This window comes from Dicentrarchus labrax, unplaced genomic scaffold (genome assembly GCF_905237075.1).
Source record: "Dicentrarchus labrax unplaced genomic scaffold, dlabrax2021, whole genome shotgun sequence".
In the NCBI taxonomy this organism is placed as follows: domain Eukaryota; kingdom Metazoa; phylum Chordata; class Actinopteri; family Moronidae; genus Dicentrarchus; species Dicentrarchus labrax.
Genome location: NW_026136704.1, coordinates 11,452,101 through 11,474,671, shown reverse-complemented (window position 1 = coordinate 11,474,671; position 22,571 = coordinate 11,452,101). Strand labels below are relative to the sequence as shown.

At 40.5% G+C, this 22,571-nt stretch overlaps 2 protein-coding genes across 3 annotated transcripts in view; both read left to right on the top strand.

Moving 5' to 3' along the window:
• The first annotated feature begins 524 nt into the window (after window positions 1-524).
• LOC127361820 (uncharacterized) lies at window positions 525-2,478 on the top strand. 2 transcript variants are annotated; one of them, XM_051396821.1, is made up of 5 exons: window positions 525-681; window positions 994-1,073; window positions 1,221-1,313; window positions 1,350-1,475; window positions 2,273-2,478. In XM_051396821.1, the coding sequence occupies exons 1-5, from the start codon at window positions 660-662 to the stop codon at window positions 2,276-2,278; spliced, it is 327 nt and encodes a 108-aa protein (XP_051252781.1). In that variant the 5' UTR covers window positions 525-659; the 3' UTR covers window positions 2,279-2,478. The 2 variants fall into 2 exon arrangements, with proteins under 2 accessions (XP_051252781.1, XP_051252780.1); XM_051396820.1 differs by having other exon boundaries at window positions 1,221-1,475.
• A 3,517-nt stretch (window positions 2,479-5,995) lies between these two features.
• Window positions 5,996-22,571, top strand: part of igsf11 (immunoglobulin superfamily member 11) — a 97,154-nt gene continuing 80,578 nt past the window's right edge. Inside the window, exon 1 of the mRNA XM_051396807.1 lies at window positions 5,996-6,582. Within this exon, the coding sequence (XP_051252767.1) occupies window positions 6,522-6,582 (61 nt within the window). The 5' untranslated portion in view covers window positions 5,996-6,521. The remainder of the gene's footprint in view (window positions 6,583-22,571) is intronic.

Genomic DNA, 22,571 nt, shown 5'->3' with positions numbered 1-22,571 from the left:
CTCCTACATTGCAGGCTCTTCGGGTGGAGAGCAGGAACCGCTGAAGAGTGAATGTTCCCTGAGGGTTTTTTGTTCAAAAGTTTTCTTAATGTTCAGGCAACGTTTGTGGAAAATTATTTGCTGGGAACCCTGTTTTTTTTTCATTTTTCCAGTACCCACTATGTGCCCTGTTTATTAAATACGTACTCAGTTAGTGTTAGTTAGAGTTACTGACAGTATTTTATTGTAGAGTATTTGTATGTGTCTCGTAAACACAATTGTTACTGCCTAACCAGTAAACATTTGATATCCTGCATACTAAATTACACTTTGTTGGCTGTAAACGATAAAAGTAATATATAGAGATGTAATCTATTAAGAAATAAATATATCACAGTATCACCCATAACATTTTCATCTTGGATGATTCACATTCCACAACAAGTCTTCCTACTCAGACTTCCCTGTGCAGGTCTGTAACTGGTTTAATAACCCTTAACTGCACTTCCTGATAAATTAACTGGCATGACAGAGAGGTGAATGTTTCACCCAGGGGGAGTGCTGGTTGGGGGAGTGGTTAGGTCAGGTCATGTGATTTAGGTGCGGTCTCTCCAAGGTTTCCTCTCCTGCATGTGAGCTTCTGGTCACTTGTTTAGGGAACCACACAAACAGAAGTCACAATGTCCTTCGATCTGTCGGCAGGTAGGCTCCAATTACATTGACTGTATATAGAAGGATAACCTTGAATGTTAATGCTTGGTGTGTAAGCAACGTTTGTCAGGTCTTTGGTAACTAGAATGAAGAGCAGCATGGATTATTAAACTTTATGGTTTTGCACCTTGCACTGTGCTTTCATATCAAATATATGCCATAGACACAAAACCAGAGTGTGTAAACAAAGACAGCAAGGTGTATTTTAGGTATTGTATGAAGAGGTTGTGTTTGTCTCTCTGATTCTTGGTAACAATAATTCTGATTTGTTATAATAACATTTATTCTTATGCAATTGCGTAGCTGTAGGTGGGGCAGAAGAGGTGGTGAAGAAGGAGGAGGCTCAAAAGGATGAGATTAACTGGCCATGGAAAAAGAACAAGGTAGCAACTTTGATTGATTTTTTTGATGATTACAAGAGCTTTTCTAGATAGAGGAAAGTAGAATTTGGCAAAAGGTTTTATTATGTGTGTGAATCTACAGTTATTTTCCTGTAAATTCATTCAAACTCAACTTTTGCAAATTTTTAGGAAGATTCCAAGGACAAGTCTGGCAGTAAAGACAAGTCTCATGACAAGGACAAGTCTGGCAGTAAAGACAAGTCTCATGACAAGGACAAGTCTGGCAGTAAAGACAAGTCTCATGACAAGGACAAGTCTCACGACAGTAAGCACAAGTCTAAGGACAAACACGGCAAAGAGCACAAGAACAAGGAGAAGAAGAAGAAGGAACACAAGGATGGAAAGAAATCAGGCTCCTCATCCTCATCCTCCAGCAGTGACGAGGTGGAGATCTTTTCCTAACTTCATTTTGATATAAAATAACTTTACTCTAGTGAAGTAGAACCGCCCCTCAGGGCTTAGGGTGTGAAAGCTAACAGTTCTGTAGTTCTCGGGGAGTTTTAATAGCAACACACAATAAAAGGCAGCTCAACAGGCAACATACCTGTCACACCTCATTTCAAAGGTCGGTTCATGTGGAACATCCACAACAGGTATGGCCAGCAGTGCCAGTTATAATTAGATTGGACCCACCACACCCTCCTGTGTGTATGTGCTGTTTTCATTCAGAGTTCACACTGTCGTCAAGCGACTATCTTCCAGATCTGCAGATTAATTTCATCGCTTGTTAACCTGCAGCCAGTCTCAAGCAATTTCTACTGTCTTATCTCATTTAGGGTTGAATTCCTTTTACTTTCTTGCAGGTTTATTGAGAAGAAACAGGTCATATTTGTATGAATAATAGGTTGTCCATGCAAATGATTACAGCAAAAGAAGAAAGAACCAAGCCCAGGGTGGGAGACAAGGGAAACAGGTCAAATAGGAGAGTCATAAAAGAGCTGTTGTTGTCTAATCGCCTCCATGGAAGTGAACACGCTGTTCTCAGACCTGTCATGGTCTGACTAGACTCTTTAACATTCCTGCTCCAAATATGAATGTCATTTTGGTGCTTGTTACGTATCATGCTGCTGCCACATTGATTCATACATTAAAGATAAGAAGGAGCTGTGGCACTCAAGATGTTCTTTAATAAATGATGTATCCTTTCTGCAGTAACAGCATTGTCCTTTTTGTCATTTCAGGATTGATGCTTCCTGTGGGATCAGACTGCGCTGTTAGTCTCTTGTGAGCTTGTCTATTGACAAAGTGAGTGTGTGTGTGTGTGTGTGTGTGTGGTTGAGTGTGTAGTACCAGTGCCTGTCCTGTCACTGGTGTCACAAAAACATACTGGTATTGTGTAAACAAATATGCTGATTCCTGAAAGTAAATGTTCAGACAACAAGCACAATGCCAGCATGGTTTCTTTTATTTTTTTCCTTTTTAATTTCTTCTGTTAAGTAAAGTGTGTTTTATGTTTGCCACAAGATGGCAGTGTTATCTATTTCTGAGGTCCATCAAAGTTTGAAGTCCAAGAAGAACAACTTTTATTTAAAGAAAACAAAAAATATAGACAATATTGTTGTTTGTCATCGTAATTGATTGAATCAATTTTGTTTTTATGACGACCCAGAAATGGATGCTCTTTAGAAAAAGAAGTAAATGAGTTTAATTTAGTTACTTTTTATGGATACGTATCAAATTGAGATATAGCTTTTTTGGACTGAACCTATTCAAAACTGAAAACCTTGGTCCTCTTTGAATGTTTAATGGCTGCTGAGTGCTTAATATGACCTGAGTTAACACTATCAGCGGACATCAGTGTGGAAGTAGTAGATCCTTTACTCTAAAAAATATACTTCCTACATATAAAAGCTCTGCATTTAAACGTTCACTTCAGTAAGAATACAGACGTATTGTCAGGAAAGTGTACTCAAAGTATAAAAAAAAGTAATAATTAATAATTAATATGCAGAATGACCCTCATCAGTGTTGTACATTATAGTACTGTATTGTTTTTATGCATTCATGTGTAAGCAGCCTTTTAATGTTGTAAGTGCTGGAGGTGGAGCTAGAGTGAACTATTGCACACACTGCTGCATAGTTTCTTCTATAATAATGCGTCATATATAATGAGACAATAATATGTTTTAAATGTGAAAATATCCCCGGAGAAAGTGAAGCCTCTCAACTACGTGTCCAATAACTCAATGAGTACATGACGCAGCACCAAACAAAGGCTCACCCGTTTACCTGACATCAATATTCAAGTTCTCGTGAACTCTAGCCAGGACTGTCAGAAGAAGAGAATTGCAACATTTAGCATAGAGGATCTCCTTCAGGTCTTTTGAATCTTTTATGGGGGTGCAAGAAAATAAAAGAAAAATGGAGCGGTTTCAGAGAGGAATCAATAATAAATCAAGCATGCATCTTTCTGAGGCTGCTGAAGAAACCCAATTTAACCCATCCATCAAGTTCAAACCTTTATTTTATAAAAACCTGTAAGGGAAAAGTGAAGGGAGGAATCAGTGGCTGATTTACAGGAATAGTTTCATGGTGAATTGATCAGGTCACAAGGTTCATGTATGAGGTTTCATTTGTGCCAGAAATATGCGTCTCTTCAGAGTAACACCTTTTATATTGACGTACCTTTTGTACATGGCTTCTGTTTGATTTTGTCACGCTTCTGCCAGCTGACTTGGCACATCACTTGTGTCATTTGCATTTGTTCATGGCTTCTAGAAAATAAAAGCAACAACACACCTCAGTCCACATTAAAGAGCAGGTAAGGACATCAGACTGGATTCATCAATCACCAACTATTATATATGCTGTACAATCCTTAGTGTGTGTACAACAACGATATTTGGGCACAAACAGAATTATAGCTGAAACAGCCAGTCTAATGAATCATTTAAGTCAGGCATCAGTGCACTTTTGGCACAAACAGAACCTCGTATATGTAATGTCTCAGTAGCTAAGCTGTAAATATTGTGTCTCTGAACCTAAGGTGTAGCACAAAGGCTAAGTTTTCCCTGTGCCATGTGTGACACTATAGACTGTTTCTCATCCTTCTGTGCATTAATACATGATGAAAAAACCTGTTGCATTTGATTCAGAAACAACTAAAGTTTAAAAATGTTGTCCTGCAGAAAGCCAATCCGCCCTTGGGTGACAGCAGCGAAACTCAAACATTGTGTACTTCTTCAAACTTTTAAGATCTAACACTGGATGCTGCTCTCCCTCTGCTGCAGCTTGCTTGAATGCAATATATCACAGAGGTTGTGTGACCTTCTCAGAAAGGCAGCTGAGGGTGCATGTGAGAAAAGTTTAAAGCTCAGGCAGAAAGAGAGAGTGAGTGAGAGACAGACAAAGAGAGGGATGTGAGGGCCTCAGGGTGATCTTCTGACTTGTACCTTATTTGTCTGCAGTGACAGCTAAACGTCTGTGAATGTCTGCCGGCAGCTGCAGGGCAGAAGGGAGAATGGAGGGATGGATAGATGGATGGATGTATAGGGCACTGCTCCCATCATGTCATCTTTGAGTTTCACTTTCTCACAAGTCTAAAAATCAAATTAGGAAAGAAAATTCAAAAATACTTCAGTCAGAATGTTTCTCTTTTGATGTTTGAACGCTCCTTTTTTTTTTTTAAGCGAACAAACTGCTACCACTAGATATCCTGTGAAGTACAAAAAATAAGCAACTATTCAGTGCTGAGGTGAGCTAACTGGAAGAGAATGATTAGAGGCTTGAGCACAGGTTGTTTGACACGTCTCCTCATCTGATTCTTTTAATCCCTGTGTAGTTCCTTTATAGTCACTTATAAGCCCCTCTCTACCTCCTCCCACCACCACCAATGCTGCTCTTCATTAAAAGCTCATCTTTGAATTCATTATGTATCTTTTACAAAGCCACAATACACCCAGTGCGACTGGTTCACATGCAGAAGTTTGATTCATTAAGATCAACAGTCAGTAGCCTAATTATGCATTTTAATGTATTTCACACACTTTCATATGGGTCATCTGCAGTGTGTTCCCTCTGATGTGTGACAGACAGACAGACAGACAGACAGACTGAAGAACTCACTGTGGACTGATATTTACATTACAAATTATGAAAATGACTCAGAATGTAGGGCCTGCGATGACGACCAAAGAGGCCGAGCATTGTGGGAGGACATGGGGGGGGGGTGACACGCAGCCTTTATCGTATGATATTATTGATGTTAAAGGTTTACATTGTGTGTGTGGGTATGCACATGGCGCCGGTGAGTGCCACAGATATTCTCGTCTATTATTTTCCTCGGTCGTTCTGTGGTCGCACCGCAGGAGGGCACGAACGTCTCTCGCTCTCTCTCTCTCGACTGGCGTCAGCAGTCTCCCAGCAACAGCCGGGCTCGAGCTCAACTCAGTCATCCGCCGTCAAGCCGCAGACACACAGCGTCAGAGCGCAACAGGAAGCTGGGTGGATTTCGCCTACAAAATAAAAGCATTTTGATTTCAGGTGAGTTTCTCGCGGTTGCATTTACTGCAAGCCCGTTTTGACAGGGCTCATCCTGGCTGTTTATAGTGGAGGTTGCCTTTTAGTCTACTGTGAAGTGGAGTACAGTAAAGTGCTGTAATTTCTTTCACTAATTTGTTATTTTTCTGACACATTTCCCCTTTATTTTATTGTTGAGAAATTACTTCTTGAATGCAGGAAAGTGTGAGGAGCACATTTCTGTATAAGTGGGTCAACCCTAACTGAGCTCTGTCCTTTTTGCCACCTCATGACAATGGTGTTGTCAAAACTGTAGTTTGTCGCTTGATCCACGTCCACACTACGTTATATTAACTATACTCCGAGCTTCTCCACGTATGTTTTATTTTGAAAAATAGCAACCGGAGGCCGTACTGTTTCCAGTGCTGTGCAGCTTGCTCCCAGGTCCGCTCAGCTGCAGCAGAACAGACGAGAAACCATGGAGCGCAACAAGACGCGTTGGAGAGAGTCACCGAGCGGACGGGAGAAGTGCCAGTTTCTGATCAGTTTCTAAGTCACTTTCAGCGACAGTGGGCAGATTTTAGTTCACCAGCAGGTGGAAACTGAGTTATTCCAAGCGTGCGTAAATGGACTGGAGAGGTGAAGGAAAGATTATAGTCTTGGAGTGACCAGCAGCGACCAAAGGACGAGAGGAAAGGATCGTAAAGAGCGCCCGAAGGAGAGACGAGTGCCCGTCGGATAGAAATGCTCTCTGTGTTATTTTTATTCACACATTTGAACATTTCAAGTTGTTTTCTTCACGGGAACGTCGCCGGTGTGCGCTGCGTAAAAACCCCAGACTGCTTTCATGTCTCATGTCGTTAGAGGGAACAGTTACTTTTCTCCAAGGAAACTGTGAGAGGAGCTGAGATTCCATAAAGAAGGAGGCACTGGGATAAAAGCTGAGAACCAGTCACTGAACAGTTACGAACCATGGTGAAGTTTCATAACTCGGACCTCTGGATAGCCTGGATGGTAATTTTCTGCATGGAGGGTAAGTTGTGTGACACTTAGAAACTTGTGTACGTACCAAACAACAGGCACAGCGTGCACGGACAATCCTATAATAATAATACAAATCATAACAATTATGGGGAAACATATTTCGAAAGGCGTACATATTCCATATCACGTGTTTAAGTCATTATTACAATACATCTGCATCAGTGCTCCAAAAACAGATGTATCTGGAATTAAATTGTGCCACGGACTCAACCTCTCCTCTCCAAGAGCGCGTGCCACGGCCATTTGATCCCCCCTTCCTTAATACGGTATGTTTGGATCAGGCTGACAAATCCCCGGCATTTCCACAAAAAACTAAAGCACCGATTTAGGATGACTTTTCCCCAGTGGTCGCCATGTCATCTCTCCCAAAAGCACTTTTGATTGTGCACATCTTATCCATAATGCGCTCTGCCGTGCCTGATATCGCTTTTGCGTGTCTTACACAAGGTCTAAAATTACAGATTTTTGTTTTGAAACCACGCAACCACCACCGACACACAATACAACGTTTCTCGGTTGTGGGAGACTGTGTGTTTTGAAATAGAAACGGAGCAGACGGTGGAGGGCTGCGCTGGTACCCGCCCGATTAACGAGAGGCCGGGTGACCAGGCAGCGCAGGAGAGTAAGCAACCCCCAAAGGGAAACCTCTATATATTTCTATAATCTTCCCACTGGGATCTGTACTGTATTGTGTGTGTGTGTGTGTGTGTGTGTGTGTGTGTGTGTGTGTTGCACTGAACAGCAAGTTTGTTGACCTTATCTTACTTCTAGGTTCAGTTGTATTATTAGTAACCCAGCAATATTGGGAGTACATGCAAGTCTAGCGAGTTTGTCATACTTTATGTTGGCTTGTTGTATAATATCCATGAACTATTGAAAATGAGAATTTAAATGTGTCTGTGATATTTATTAATTAAGTCCTTATAAAAGCTGCAAGAGGTTTCCTGCAGGTTAGAGAAATCATTTAGGGAATGCACCTTAGAATTTATAAGAACAGAAATACCATTAGAGAGAAGATTAATGGCACCCATCAGTAAATGAGCATAATTTGTAAACGTATTCATGCAAATATGATGTTGACTAATTAATAAGGAGTTTAAAAAGAAAGCATTATGAGGCTGTCAAATAGTTGTAAATTAAAAATGAATGAGTTCCTTTAAATATTATTCTACTTTCTTTAACATATTGTCCAATTTTTTGTAGCAAAAAACATGCTAGTAAACAAACAAGCCCCCTTAGAGCCTTATTTCAGGACACAAAAAGCATTACCACTGAACACACACACACACACACACACACACACACACACACACACACACACACACACACACAGGCCTGACATGTCAATTTAGACAGAACAATTGTGTGAGATTGAATTTGGTCCTGATTGCAGGTGTTTCACTCCGCTGCTCACTTATTTAGCTGTTTTCCCCCTTACATTGTACGGTGTCTTGTCAGCTCAAGGGTCAAACACATGCACACACACACACACACACACACACACACACACACACACACACACACACACACACACACACACACACATGCACTCAAGTTTATTGGATTTGATCACTCTGACCCTTTGTCTGATAAAAAGGTTTGAAATAAAATTGTGGATTGTGGCCACTCCTTTTCCCTCCAAATGATTCACATGTCCATCCAATTTGAAAAACCTCAGCCATTGCAACAAGTGAAGGTTCAAGTATACAAATGTTTTTACACAGAAAGAACAAACTGCTCGGTGTGCCAGCGCTCAGCAGCTCTATTAATGAGCCAACTTATTCTGAACGGACCTGCATTTGCTGGACAGTTTTTCTGCTCTCCTCTTGCGTCTTTGTGGGGAGCTGCAAGTGTTTCTATAAATAAATTCTGATGCAGCGAATCAGTATTGATTGTGGTTGCTTGCTTTGGCTGTACTGACCTCCACTTTTTTGCATGTCAGACATTGTTACGAGATTGATCTGATCTGTTCATTAGCGGACACAGGGTTGTTTTGGGTTATTACACAATGAGGCCTGAATACTTTCATGCTCTTATCTCACATGTCCATTTCTGACAAAATCTTGTATATATTTATAACAAAAAAAGTGTGTTTTATATGGCTTGAATACAATGTAGCTGACATGCTACCCAGAATGTGCTTGTAGCTGTGGACGAACACTAAACAGTTAAAGAAGAAGTGAAAAAAGAGGAATGTTTTGAAAAGCAGAAAACTGTGAGCATCTATGACAGGAGGAAATAAAATTCACAAGTGACAGGCGTCAGCAGACGGCCAAGTTCATGGCAGGGCCCTTCGTACTTTCAGCATTAGTTAGAGGACATGTCATCATGTCCGTCTTCAGCCATCAGCAATTCCCAGTTACACATAAATATTGTATCCTTTCTTCTCAATTAGAAACACAGCTAGAAAAGTTGGGCCATTCAGATCTGCAGTGCTTGAAACCTTTGAAGAAAGTTTGTAAAAAGTTAGATGAATAAACAGTAGAGGCTCTATGCTTATAAACTGATTGGTTCAGCTGTTGTCACAACAAAACCCCCTGGCTATACCAGCACAGAGCTGCTCTGTCCACGATGGCCCGATTTCACGACTCACACAGAACAACCCTCGAGGGTGTTGCAGGGGCCAATCCCGAGGTCCAATCAATGCAACAATTAAATTCAAGTGGAGGTGGTGACTCTGAACTTTTCTACTACTGTTGTTTGTTTTGGATGTCTGCATAATAGATCTCAAAGAACATTTCAGATTTACATACTGTGAAATGTTCGGATTAGCCTCCTGGCTTCCATCCCACTGTCCTGTATGTTTGAAATGAGGAGTCCAGTGAGGATGAGGAGTGCTTGAGCATATATTTATAAAAAAAAATGTAAAAAAGGACAACATGGAGTGTTTCTTAAGCTCATTGACATTCAAGGCATTAGTTTCTGCATCAAAGCTGAACTTAGACCAGTTCCCTTCTCCACTTTCACTGTGAGCTTGTTAACCTTTGAGGCTCTGCTCAAAGTAATGAAATTACACAGCAAGCCCAGTCTGTTTGTTGTTTGTTGTTTGCATGGTCTCCTTTGCTCAGTTTGATGATTTCATTTCAATCAATTCGTCATCCAGATATGTTTCAAGCTATACAGTTGCACTGGGTTCACAGTAGCAGTAAGGGTGGCTTTGGTGATTTGCAGGCCAAAAGACATTCAGCTGTCAAGGTAAAAACTGGGATGAATTTGATGAAGAAAAAGAAAATTAATCAATCAATAATAAATGTGCAAATCACCATTTACTGTTTCAATTGCCTCTTCAAAGCTGCTTTGTTTTGTACAGTAGCAGAGTGAGCTTTGTATAGATAAAAAAAAAACATGTTAAAGTACTGTCAGTTTTTTGTAACCACAGATGATCTTGCAGTTTTTTGCATGTAATGGACCCTGCATCTGACTTAGAACATGCCTCTCAATCTAGAAATCCTGCTAATGCAGAATGCATATGATAAAAAATCCAGTCTGTGTCGGTTTTATCTGTTAAGTAGCATTTTTTCCCCCCTCCTCTTTCTGCCTGCTGCTAAAAAGGAGCAGCTGGAACAAGAGTGTTGGACAGATGGAACTTTCCACCTCGATTATTTTTTTGACTAAATATAGACTCTCAAAAAATTAAAAGACCTCTGGGACTGCTCGCAAAGTGCATGTGCATGTGCATGCGTGCGTATGCGTGCGTATGTTTGAGCGACAGAGGCGCCGAGAACTTCAGACGACGGGGTCCTCAGATGATGGCAGCAGTGGCCATCCTGGGAGTGTAAATGAATAAATGATGGGCAGATATTTGGAGGAGAGTGAGCGCAGTATTCGCCTGGTCCCACGGTCTCTTAAGCACACATTAAAGCAGGCCCCAAAGAGTCCACAGGCTGCTCTGCTGCACGGCAGTTGGCCAAGCATCTGGGGCAAACATCTGATGTGGTCAGTTCACAGAGTTTTGGGGGTTTGGGGCTTTGAGGTTTTGGGGTTGGTTGTACCTTTAATCAGAGTGGCAAATGAGGAAATCATGAGTGAATCATGCACACGTAGGGAGCGATGAGGGATGTTCTTACTGCATTTGGGTTAGATGATTAAAAAGGGTGTTGGCGAAGTATGATATCACTGGAAGCTCATCTGGAGGCAGGCAATACACCTGTCAAACTTGTTTTAGACACAGGTTTGTCATCTATAAGAGTGGAAATTCATTAATTTTAGATGAGTGACTGTCACTGCTGTGTCATTCTGTGCAGAGGAATTGCATGGATGAAGCATTTCAGCTTTTATTTCTTGACGTAAGACATTTAAGAGTAGGTCAAAGTTGCAATAACTGCAACTGCAGTAACCAGTTTTATCTCTGCGTGCTTGAGCCACAGGATCATTGCCCTGTGCAGCAAGACACCTCCTGTGTTATTGTCAAAGCTGATGTTAATTGAGAACCTGCAAAAGTCAACACCTCCACTTTATAACTCAAGCATGGAAAATTACGCATTACAGCAGTAGTGGTTTGCATGTTTGGTGCAAAGGAGAAGGTATAGTTAAAAAAAATCCCCCAAACTCCTTGATAAGACCACAAAACATAAGTCGAACTACATGCTTCAAGTTTAAACAACATTATCTTGGTCAGTAACATAATGTGGCAGATTGTATCATTTGGATGAGACATCTTTTAACTTGGTTTTCCATTTGAGAGAGAGAGAGAGAGAGAGAGAGAGAGAGAGAGAGAGAGAGAGAGAGAGAGAGTGTGTGTGAGAGAGTGTGTGTGTAAAGATCCCTGGGCTTATACATATTTAAAGCGGATGTCTTCCTCATGTCGTGGCACCCTCTCCTTGAAATGAGCAGTTTTGCTTTGCTGGCTCTTGAGGTTTGACAGGACCTTTGCTGACAGGACTCCCCCATCACGTCAGTAACTCAGGAGGTGTTTGGTACATGCAGAGATATCGTGTAGGGTGTCTAAGGGTAAAAAAAACTTTTTACAAATGTTCGACTTTTTGTAACTATAAATATGTTTTAGTTAGCTGTTTACTTACACGTAAATTTAAGCAAGCTTTTACATTCATAAAGTCATGTCATGTTTAAGGGGTACTGTTAGTGACCGTTCCAAAAGCTGAGCATGAACAGAGAGAGTCCTTCTATCCAATAAAAATGAGCAAAGTCGTGAGTGTGAGTCAGCACTCTGTAAACTACAGTCACAAATTGGAATAGTAGAATAATTTCTTTGCAGAGCCTGCACAATATCACACCCATAACACAAAAATGACTATTCCAAACCTGGTTTTCAACCGTAATCTGTCTCTAACTGTAACCATCCAATTTTAGGCTGCACTTTTATTTCTCCTCCTGATAAGAATAGTGCCGTTCTGTCTATCTTTATGACACACGCTCAAACTTTCATGTTTGCAACAATCAATGTTAATCGACTTATACTTTACAAAGCCCCTCCTTCACCGTTCCCTTCCTTGTGTGTGTGATATATTGCGGCTCAATCAGTGTCTGCCAGAGGGTCGTTAAGTTGATCTCTGGTATTACCAAGAATAGTTGCCGTGTTTATCATTGTAAGCCTTTATGAGCTCAGATCAATGGCGAAGGAAATGCTCCTGTGTGCACAATATTCCCACAAGTGTGTATTAACAGGCAGTGTGTGTGTGTGTGTGTGTGTGTGTGTCTGGGCTCTCATATTCCCCAGGCACATAAATTACAGTAGATCCCAAAGGATCAAGGTTTCCCCTGTAATGACCTCATCAGTTTGATCAACCAATCACAAAGCTCCCAGGTTCCAGACAGTCAGTTTGTCTTTGAGGTTCATTAGGCATATTCACACTCTCTAGTGAGCTCAGTGTTAAGATGAAAGGAAGCTGCTCACTTCAGTCTGTCCAGCTGTTCATTTTAACGCATAAAAATGCATATTAGCCGTTTGACTTGGTCAGTCAAAACCTTTTTGGAAGTACTTCAAAAATCAATGGCTACATTTATTTACATTTAGCTGCAAAATTTTTTGGATCAATTATTACCCCAGATCAGTAATCCATGTGCCCAAATTAATAAATGTATTCCCTAACCCATTATCAGTTTACTTAAGGGCATTCTGTAGCCAATAAGAGATCCAGAATCAGAATATTTATGAAAATTCACAAATCAAACAATAATGCCACAAATAACACAACATTATGTAGTCATAGCCTCAATTAAATAAAACTGTGGTAAATCAGATGAGTTGTACAGGATTGGAGTAAGTAATTCAAATTCCCAATAGAGCCATTTCTGAATAAATTAAGTAGTTTAATGGAGCAAATAAAGAAATCTGTAAATCTATAAATTGGAAAAGTTAGGTAATGATATAAGGAGTGATGGAAGAACATGATGATGTAATGATAATAATGATGATGATGATGATGATGATGATTTGGCCATTCATCTGAAACAATAGTTGTAACATTTCTCATCTGAACCAATTTCATAGAGCAGTACGAAAAGAAACACCACCCGGCTTCTGCAGAAGAGGTCAGCAGTCTATTCCAAGTATATAATGACAGACAGCTACATGAAATGCTGTAGTGCTAGCTGCATTTCCAGCAGGCCTAGAGGAAGGGTGCAGATTCAGCTGTGGGTGGTTTTAGGTCAGAGTATACTGACTCGAGTGAGTCCTGAATCAAGGACTATATATATAGGTATTTTCAACTCTAGTCCCTGGAGTACTGTGGCCTTGCATCACTAATTTGAAATTGATTGTTAATTGATCGACACAACAACTAAATGACCTTACAGTACTTGATTAACCTAGAGGCTGAACGGGCTGGTGTCACACTAGGAGATAATGCAGATTCTGTGACCTGCTTTGAGTGCATGGTGGTCCACTGAGTTGTCTTGACCAGATAATTGCACCGGCTCTAAAAATACACTGTGGATAATTTCATATCATAGAGGAATATAATTTTGCAGATTGCTCACTGTTGCACACAATGGGGTTGTCTCTGCTCTGTCTCTGCTCTGTAATGGCTACCTCTACTGTTAGGTGTCTGGCTGAGAGCACCTACAGAAATGATTTCTCCGCTTTGAGACTTTAAAAGCATCTGAGAGTCTGAGGTCGCAGATGTGTTGTGGTTTCAAAAAAGATGAATAGTCAGCATTAGCAAGCTTCTTACTGCTTTATATACAGCCTTTCTTTTGTGTGGGAATATCCTTAATCATGTTGTTATCCCCCTGACAGCAGCATGTTAGTTTAGTTTTATCTTTCAGACACAGTGTAGTCAGGGTGAGCAGATGAAATAAAGTTGAAACATTCTGCCTCTTGTCCTGACACTCACATCTGCTAATGGAGTGAAAATGCAGAATATTGCAAAGAGAAGAGAATAGAGAGGAACAAAGGGAAAAAGGGGACAGATTCTCCTGCATTAAATATGCCCAGGGCTTTTCACAGCCATAGGTAATTCATAAACTGGCTGTTGGGGTAAACCACTGCTGTTTTATTTGTGCTTTTGTTCTTTTAACCTAGTTCAATGTCTCTGCTCTCAAGAGCTATTAAGAAGAAACACATTTCCAAAAGCAGCAGGATGGCAAAGAAAGGTTAAAGGTAATTTCAGCCTTCATATAATCTGGTAGTTTTGACCATTGCACTGACCAGGCTAACTGCTAAGATCTGGGAATGACGGGACGACATAGCTGAAGCCCATGTGTGATGTGAAATGTAACACAATATTGTGTTTCAGAACCAAATCTGTGTGTAAGTGTAGCCACATATTGCTGCTAAAGGTCGAAATTAAAGCTGTGATAAATTGGACTGCAGTGGAATAAGCAATTAAGTTACTTATTGGAACGGTTTTAGGGAAAAACAAAAGGAAACAAACCCACAGGTTAGCCAAAGTTAATAAAATAAAGGAATAAAAGATCAGTTTTCAACATTCAGCACGGTTTACAGGCTGACTTCCTGGTTTAACCTTCAGGTTTCACAGAGGTGGTAAGTACTTTCTGATCAGAGCCAATTATGATATAAGTCCAACTGGTCAATGGGAACATTTTATCTCTCATATCAGCACCTGATTATGACCTGATTTTCCCGACGGTCAGGCCCTCACTTTGACCTATACCTCCTTCACACCGTCAACTCTCTTGTGTGTTTTTTTTCTGTCATACTTTGATGTATGTCTCTATGTTTCCCTGTGTGTGTGTGATCCCAGCAAATACTACTGCTAAGTAGTATTATTCTAACTGATAGGAAGGATGGTTTGTAAAAATTACTGAATATAACTTTAAAAATCAAATATTTGGACAATAAAAACACCAGAAGTTCCAATAAAACTGTAGTATGTGTTGCTCTTAATGCTGGATCAGCACTCTTGTATAAACCACTACAGTGTTACTATCTGGTTTGTAAGGACACCAAAATGAGACGTCCCTGCAGGAGGGGAAGGCCAGCTCTTGGTGTGACACACTTTGGCTCTCAGTAAATGTGTGTTAACTGCCTGAGTTGCTCCCTGTAGGAAAGGATGAGCAGCAGCTCTCTGTAGTTTCATTATTAGTCCCTCTTATACAGAGTGCCAGAGCCACTCTCTCTCACATGTATTGTTTTTCTGCCCCCTTTCTCTCAGGTGTCATTCTTTCAAAATACAGGTTTAACTTCACTTTCACTTATTATCATGACCTATATCCCTCTACATTTCTCTCCAGCCTCTTGTACCCTTGTATTTGTCTGCTGCTTTGCTTCCCTTTACATCATTGCATTCCAATTACAATCTCTTTCACTGTCTCTCTTTTTCAGACTATTTCCCTGTGTGCCTTTCTTTCACACACACTCTACATTTCTCTCTTTCTCTCTATGCCTCTTTTTCTGTGCCCTCCCACACTCGACACACAAATGACTTTCCAGGGATGAGGATGAGACTGAAAAGTGGTCCCCGCTTGTTCTGTCCTTGCAGACAACGAATGAGCATGTCAAATCTGATGCATGTGAACAGCTAGGAAGAACGGTGCGTTAACGAACACAGTGAGAGAGAGAGAGAGACAGAGACAGAGAGATAAAGTGAGAGAGAGGGGGAAAGAGAGAGAGAGGGAGAGAGAGAGAGAGAGAGAGAGAGAGAGAGAGAGAGAGAGAGAGAGATCCCATCTGTGCATTGTTACAGCAGACTTCACCTTAACATTGTCGCTGTTGTATCCGATAGAACAGGAGGGGGCACAGGTGGGACTTTGACAAACTGGGGAACACACACTTAACACAGTTTATGTGTGCTCACACACACACATGGACATTTAGATGCACTTGCAAATGAATTTCACGTTTGCAATACGTGCCTACAGAAACATGCACACAGAGTGGCTCACGCACACACAGCAGAGACACCTGAGGCCTGAAACATTGTTATGGTGATATTTCACAGAATTGCTCACAGTGTGCATACTACAAAGTGTTAGTCTTTGCTTTCTCTAATAGGATTGGTTGGTCTCGAACTTGGCATTCCAGCCTCTTTAGAAGTGTTCAGTGGTTTTGGGTGAGGTCAGTTTGGTGTGAAGCAGTTGTAGGATGGGTTACTGGTTACCAGGTGTGCCACTAGTCTTGAAAAGGGTACATGGTTGTCAGTGGGATTGAACCTGTGACCTTTTGGTCGTAGAACTGATTCTTAAAAAATGTTGAAAATCATATTTAAAAAATCAATAACATAAAGTGTAATAAGTGTAATTCAAAATACCATTTGCTGCCTAAACATTAAAGTTCAACTGAAATTCAGTTGTTTTGTTTACAGCAAACATATCTGCTCTGTAAAACACTGTGTTCTTTGAGGAGAAACCAAAAGGGAGAAATGTTTTTGGTTTGATGATGGCTCCCCCTGTTTTTGCATTAGTTGAATACTGTTAGTTCTCCACCTATGTAGATGAAGAACCATAAACCGTAAAGCATAATTGGAAAAATAAAACAATGGGGTCGTTTTTGTGTTTTTAAAAAAAGAAGGAAAAAGGAAAAACAAAGTTTTTCTTTTTTAAAAACATTTTTATTTGTGTTTTATTTCTTTTGGGCTGCTCTTCTCCATGTGGACGCAAGGCGGGCTGCTGCTGGACCCTGACCCCTACCCTTCCACGCACACTGAGCACTACTTTGCTGCTCCTTTTGTCTTACGGTAGTGCTTTATCTAAACTGGGTTGGAAAAACTAGATGCCCTGCAGAGTCCCCCTTAGCTGCCAAGGGGCAGACTGGTCAATGTCATTACAGGTACCAGTCCGGGTCCGGAGCTAGTTCCGGGTACAGACTGCTGAAGAACAAGCCAAAGAAGTGCTCAGTGTGTGTGGGAGGACATCCTACCCATCTGCAGACACCTGGAGAGGAGCTTCATTTAAAAACTTAACTGTTTGGTTTCGAAACATAAAAACACAAAAACTACCCAGTTGGTTTGGCTTTTTGTTTTCAGTTTTGAAATGGAAAAAACAAATAATGAACAATCTGAGCATTTCACTGCCCCATCAAAGGCATACAGTCACACTGACCAACAGTCAGACAGCAGCCACAACACAAGAGTATCAGACTCACAACAACACACATTAGCTTTGCTGCAAAAGTCTCCTTCTTATCTAACTTACAAACATGAACACACATCGCTCCAAACAAACATCTTTCACCTGGTGAAAGTGCCCTGCTAAAGTCTGGAGCGCATTAAACAGCATGTAAACATACCTGTAAATGTCACTTCTGACTGTTTAGATGCTGATGTGGTCTTTACTCTTCAGTTGCACTAACAACACACTGCCTTCCCATAACTTGTAAACTACAGCACACGTTTGTTTACTTTGTTCTTAAGCTGGAGCTCAGCCTGCCAGCTGCTGTCAATCAAACACTCTGGCAAAAAATTAGCACTTCTGATATTCTGATATTTCCCCAAAGACCTTCCAATAATAATGAAAAACTATTAACCATAAATTAAACAAACATGGCAATGGCAAAGTGTGATTTCAGTTTTATTACATTTATTATTTTTTAACGTGAGAGTCTCTGGAGCATGATCAGCATTTTTCACTTTCTTGCATTTTCTGAGCTGTTGAAATTGCAAGTGGACCTAATTTACTGTACCTCTTGCTACATAACAATGTTAAGATGCATTAGGAACCAAACAGACTTAGAGTGAAAACAGGTTTGAACTTACTTTTCCTTTTATCTTCTGTTTTTTGGGTACTGTTGAAATCTTTCACGTTTCTTGAGCTTGAAGGCAATTTGGTCACTAAAACTTGGCACACTCTAACCTTTAACAACTGAATAAAAAAAGAAGATGAGCACTGTGAGACCTGCTTCTCTGTTGGTGTCAGTCTTAACAACAATATAAGGGTCATGGGGATCATGGGGCACCATATGCTGCTGTGGCCCTTCAACCCTTAATCCATGCCTCTACTCAGCCTGGATACGGATGATGGGGGGCAGGGAAACACTGTCCAGTATGCTGCACACTGCTTTGTATTTGTAATGTGCTCAATATGCAAATCCACTCGACCCCAGATAGTTTTGCCAGAATATGAAAGGCCAAATTCACCATCACACACTCAAACACACACATGTTAAGGCATGGATGTACCTACCCACCGACACATAACCGCACACACACAGAAAAATTCTTCACCCTACCCTCCCACACGCAGTAATATCATGAGGATATTGCACAGACTTAACTGATAATGCCAGATAGTAGTATTGTCACAGACCCCACTGACACACTATGTGTGTGTGTGTCCTATTTATCCACTATCCTACAAAAAGCCTTTTAAGTAGATCCCAGCTATTGGAGGAGCTTTAAATAAGTGTAACACAATAATGGAATGTGAGTCCATGTACGTTTGTCCCACATGACATCGACTGTGGGAAAGGTTGAGGGTGGGAACACAGAAGCAATTTATTCAGGAAACCACCCTTAGAGACTACACTGACACTGACTTTGTGATGACACCCTAAAAAACAGATAAACGGTTCTGTGATTAAAGTACACACTAAAAAACCCAGCACTTCCGAGAACATAACAAAGTGCTAATGGTCATGCAAATGAAGTGACAATGGTGTCCAACTAAAACGGTTGCGTAATCAGTTTGGACAGGAGTAAAGCCTTAAAAATCTCTATCTCTAACATTATAGTGCCATTATTAATGGCAAAATCAACACGGGCTGTTTATTTCAGTGAATGGTTTGGTTTATTACTTAAGTGTATAGTGTATAAATCACATACAGCTTTACCTACTCAGATGAAATAATGTTTATATTTTAGCTATCATGGAACATTGACATTTAAATGATTCACCTTAGCACTGGAATTAATTAACGTTGCAGAAAGTGAAAAGAAACAGGCTATATGGTTGTAATGTCTTGACTTGACATATAAGAAAAAGTGAATTGAGGCGATGTGTGATTGGGTCTTCCAGCAGAAAAGAAATTGGGTTCATTAGGTGGAGATGGAATTAATCCATCCATACTGTGATATCCCCAACTTACTGTAAATACTTCTCATTAGTACCCAAATAAACCTTTGATTTGCTGCAGCATGCAACTTCCCTTTACTATTTTTTTCCTTGTAGCACTTCCACCTTTTTTTCCTCTCTGCTGTAATTGTGTTATCACTAAACTAAACCCTCCTTTTATATGACTGAGGAGGCTATGCCTTGCTTACTTGCTCTAATGAGCTGCGGCTGCTGATCCATACCCAGTTTGCCTGCAAAGAGGTGATTTGTGAATATGGAACTATGTGTAAACTATTGAGCCAAGGCCCAAATCATCTGCTAAGATGGGCTTTACTACAGATTATGTCTGTCATTTGGTCTGTGACCCTGGCTTATAGATAGATTATAGATAGCTTTGGCTTTATTTGATCAGTTCAGTGACACAGTAGCAAGACCTTGCGTGGGAACCCACATATGCAAACACACAAAGGTTGGACATAGATATAGCCAAGCAATTTGTACCATGAGAACTACCGTTTCTATCAATTTACTTGTCTTTCTTTTTTCCTTTATACACATTCTTGTAATGAATTGTCAGAAAAAATCCAGTTGGAGATCTTTGCCAAGAAGGACATGACTGTGTCACTTTAAAATGCCTGGTTATTTGTCTCTGCAGTGCCCATAGCAGGTTCATTACAGAGCAGAGAAAGGCACCGATTGATTGAGTGATAGTTGGGTGAAGGTCAAGTCAAGTCATGTTTATTTACACAGCCATTCACCTTAAGAATGCCTGAATGGACATTGGATCCACTGCCAGGTAAAACCATAGTAAATGATAATGTCAGGACAAGCAGAGAGACAAACACCCACTTGAGGCAGATATGTTTAACAGGAAGTGAGTGTAATGATGCAGTAACAAAACGGCAGCTCTGGATTTGGTTCTGGAAAGCTGATTTCTATGGTAATACCCTTTAAATTAAAGTAAAAGGAGAGAGTGTGTCCTTCCCAAGATAAAAAGTGGACTGGATTTGAAGATTTCCACAGGTTTATCTTCTGAGGGAATGGCAGCTCTAAAGATATGTGGCTTGGTAGGAAATGCTCTGCTGCCTGCTAATTTCCTCTTGATTGTTGGTGACAGTCTGCCAGCGAGCACCCTGTGATCTGAAGGCGTGACAGGGTACCTAAGGGATGGTGAGATCAGATAAATATGATTGTGTGAGCTTGTTTACTATTTTTACACTAACAGAAGCTACAGTATTTTAAATCAGATTAGGAGCCAGTGAAGGGAGCACTAAATATGTGCAGAGTGATCAAATCTTATGATCTGATTTAATATTCTTGAATCAGCTTTTTGTAAGAGTTGAAGGTTTTCAATATGAGTGTTTGGTAGCCTAGAAACATGACATGGTAGTCAAGTAAATGAATGCCGATGAAACAGCATCAGCTAAATTTAGCACAGACAAAGGAAAATATTTATTTTTATTTATCAGGATGCTATCAGCTTCATCAAAGCAGATGCTGCTCCACCTGGAGTCTAGGAATTCAGACTTGGGTATCATTGGCAAAGCTGTCAAAATTTAAGTCATAATTGTGGATATAATGTTATAACTTCACCAACACGTAGCATGTAAATTGAAAATATTAATGAGCCTTGGAATGAACCATGTGGCACACCAAGGTATTCCCATTAGAATTACTGTAAGTTAAGTGAGGTATTACCAATTTTAATTGAAGTAAACTGAGTTTAAAATGAAGAGAATTCGAAATTGCATTGCTTGAAATCATTTACATTGCCTTGGAACTATGTAATGATTTTAGGTTTGGTTTACATTTTTAGAACTGTCTGCACTTGAAGAAAAATAATAATTTTGAGTCTGAATGTATATGTCGTGCCAGTGAAGATTCAGAGATCAAGGTGGTTGAAAAGGATGATGGTATGCTTTTGTTCTGCTGTTCCAACAAATAGAGTCTCCTGGGGTTATTTGTTAATTGTTAATTGCTCCTATACACACACATTCACATGTATGCACACATACATCTGCACACACATGCAAAGATGTACACAAGCCACACAATGTCAAACAATCCAATTAGCTACCATCAAGTCAATTGGGGTAATTACCCAGAGACTATTACGTCGTTTTCTCCCTTTGCACTATCACAACTGTAATTATGGCAAAGCAACAATGATGTGCAATTACAGTTCACTGTCATTGCTCTATAGTGATGTAATGTCAGTAAAGATTACAGACGGGTGTGAGATGATGAAGCTTAGTCGGAGAGAGCAGGACAGAGTGTCCGCACAGGGACCTGGGAGTCGAAGTCTAACTCTTCATAAACATATCTCATAATCAATGGCAGAATATCAAGTGATCCATCTTCTCTGGCCTGTAAACGGTTGACATTTTCCCTTTATTAAAGCTGTGAGATGAAACGCAGGGTTTTAACGATGACATGAGATGATCAATTACTCCATTGTACTCGGCTGGAGGGTGCTTTATTAACATGGGACATTGTCCCATTCCAGAATGATTTCTCAGTATTTAGAGGATGATTTCCCGATTGTAACTTGGGTCTCTGATGACCGGAGTAGAATGTGTGGCTCTTCCTCTTTTGTGCATTGTAATTAAGCCTAAAAGGGCTATGTAATGCTGTGAGAGTGGGTGTGAGAAGGAGAGAGATGTAGGTTGTCTTTATTACTGCACTTGGTGATGAGAGTGATGTGAAGATGTGTGTTGCGTATTAGAGCACAATAGAAAAATTACTCTTTGTTAAAATGGGGATGGTCTAGAACAGGAGGGCCCACTGAGACTGCCATTGGTGTGCCTGCACAGCCACACGAGACGCTATTCACCATTGTTATAATAAAACACTGCTTAGATAAAAGCTCATGAATACAGGTTGCACAGAAGAGCTGAAGCAGCCACTCTGTAACGGATTACACCACCGCCATGCACAGCGGGGAGAAAAAAAATGACTCCAGTTTTAATTAATCCTTGTTTAAAATTAATACTGCGAATTGGCCGTGCAGATGAGATGAGGCGTACATGATACAGTATTTCATAGCTGGTAATCAAAGCATCACAGCCACTGAAAGGGTTGGGGGAGGAGACATAACAGCTAAACTCTCAAGGAATGTGAGTGGAAGAATAACTGGAGACCAGTTGACTGTAGTTGGAGAGGTGAAAGTGAAGCTGAGAGAGCAAATCAACCACACAGGCAGATTTCACACCTGGTTAAACACACTTGGTCTGAGGCTGAATCTGAGAGTGAGGGAGGAGATTCACAGAATCAGGATGGTTGAAGAAGACAGCACAGTGCTTGGTGAGTGGACTGGTCTTCAGTCTGCAACCCCGTCTCCTAGAAATTATGTTTATATACTAATAATTTAATGTGCTAGTTATGTTTTGAGGGAAACATATTTGCTGCCAAGTATTACTTTAGGTGGTACAAATGAGGTACATTCTTTGTGAACATTTATTCTTGGTAAAAAAACAAAAAGGTTTTAGGCTGACACTAGAGAAAAACTAGTGGGACCAAACTGAAGTTAGGTGACAACAGGAGGAGAACGCAGTCTAAAGAAATAGGAGG

Coding starts and splice junctions, on each gene's coding strand:
- LOC127361820 (XM_051396820.1), top strand. CDS start 660: ATGTCCTTCGATCTGTCGGCAG. Junction 682..993: donor GTCCTTCGATCTGTCGGCAG/GTAGGCTCCAAT, acceptor GCAATTGCGTAG/CTGTAGGTGGGGCAGAAGAG. Junction 1,074..1,220: donor GGCCATGGAAAAAGAACAAG/GTAGCAACTTTG, acceptor GCAAATTTTTAG/GAAGATTCCAAGGACAAGTC.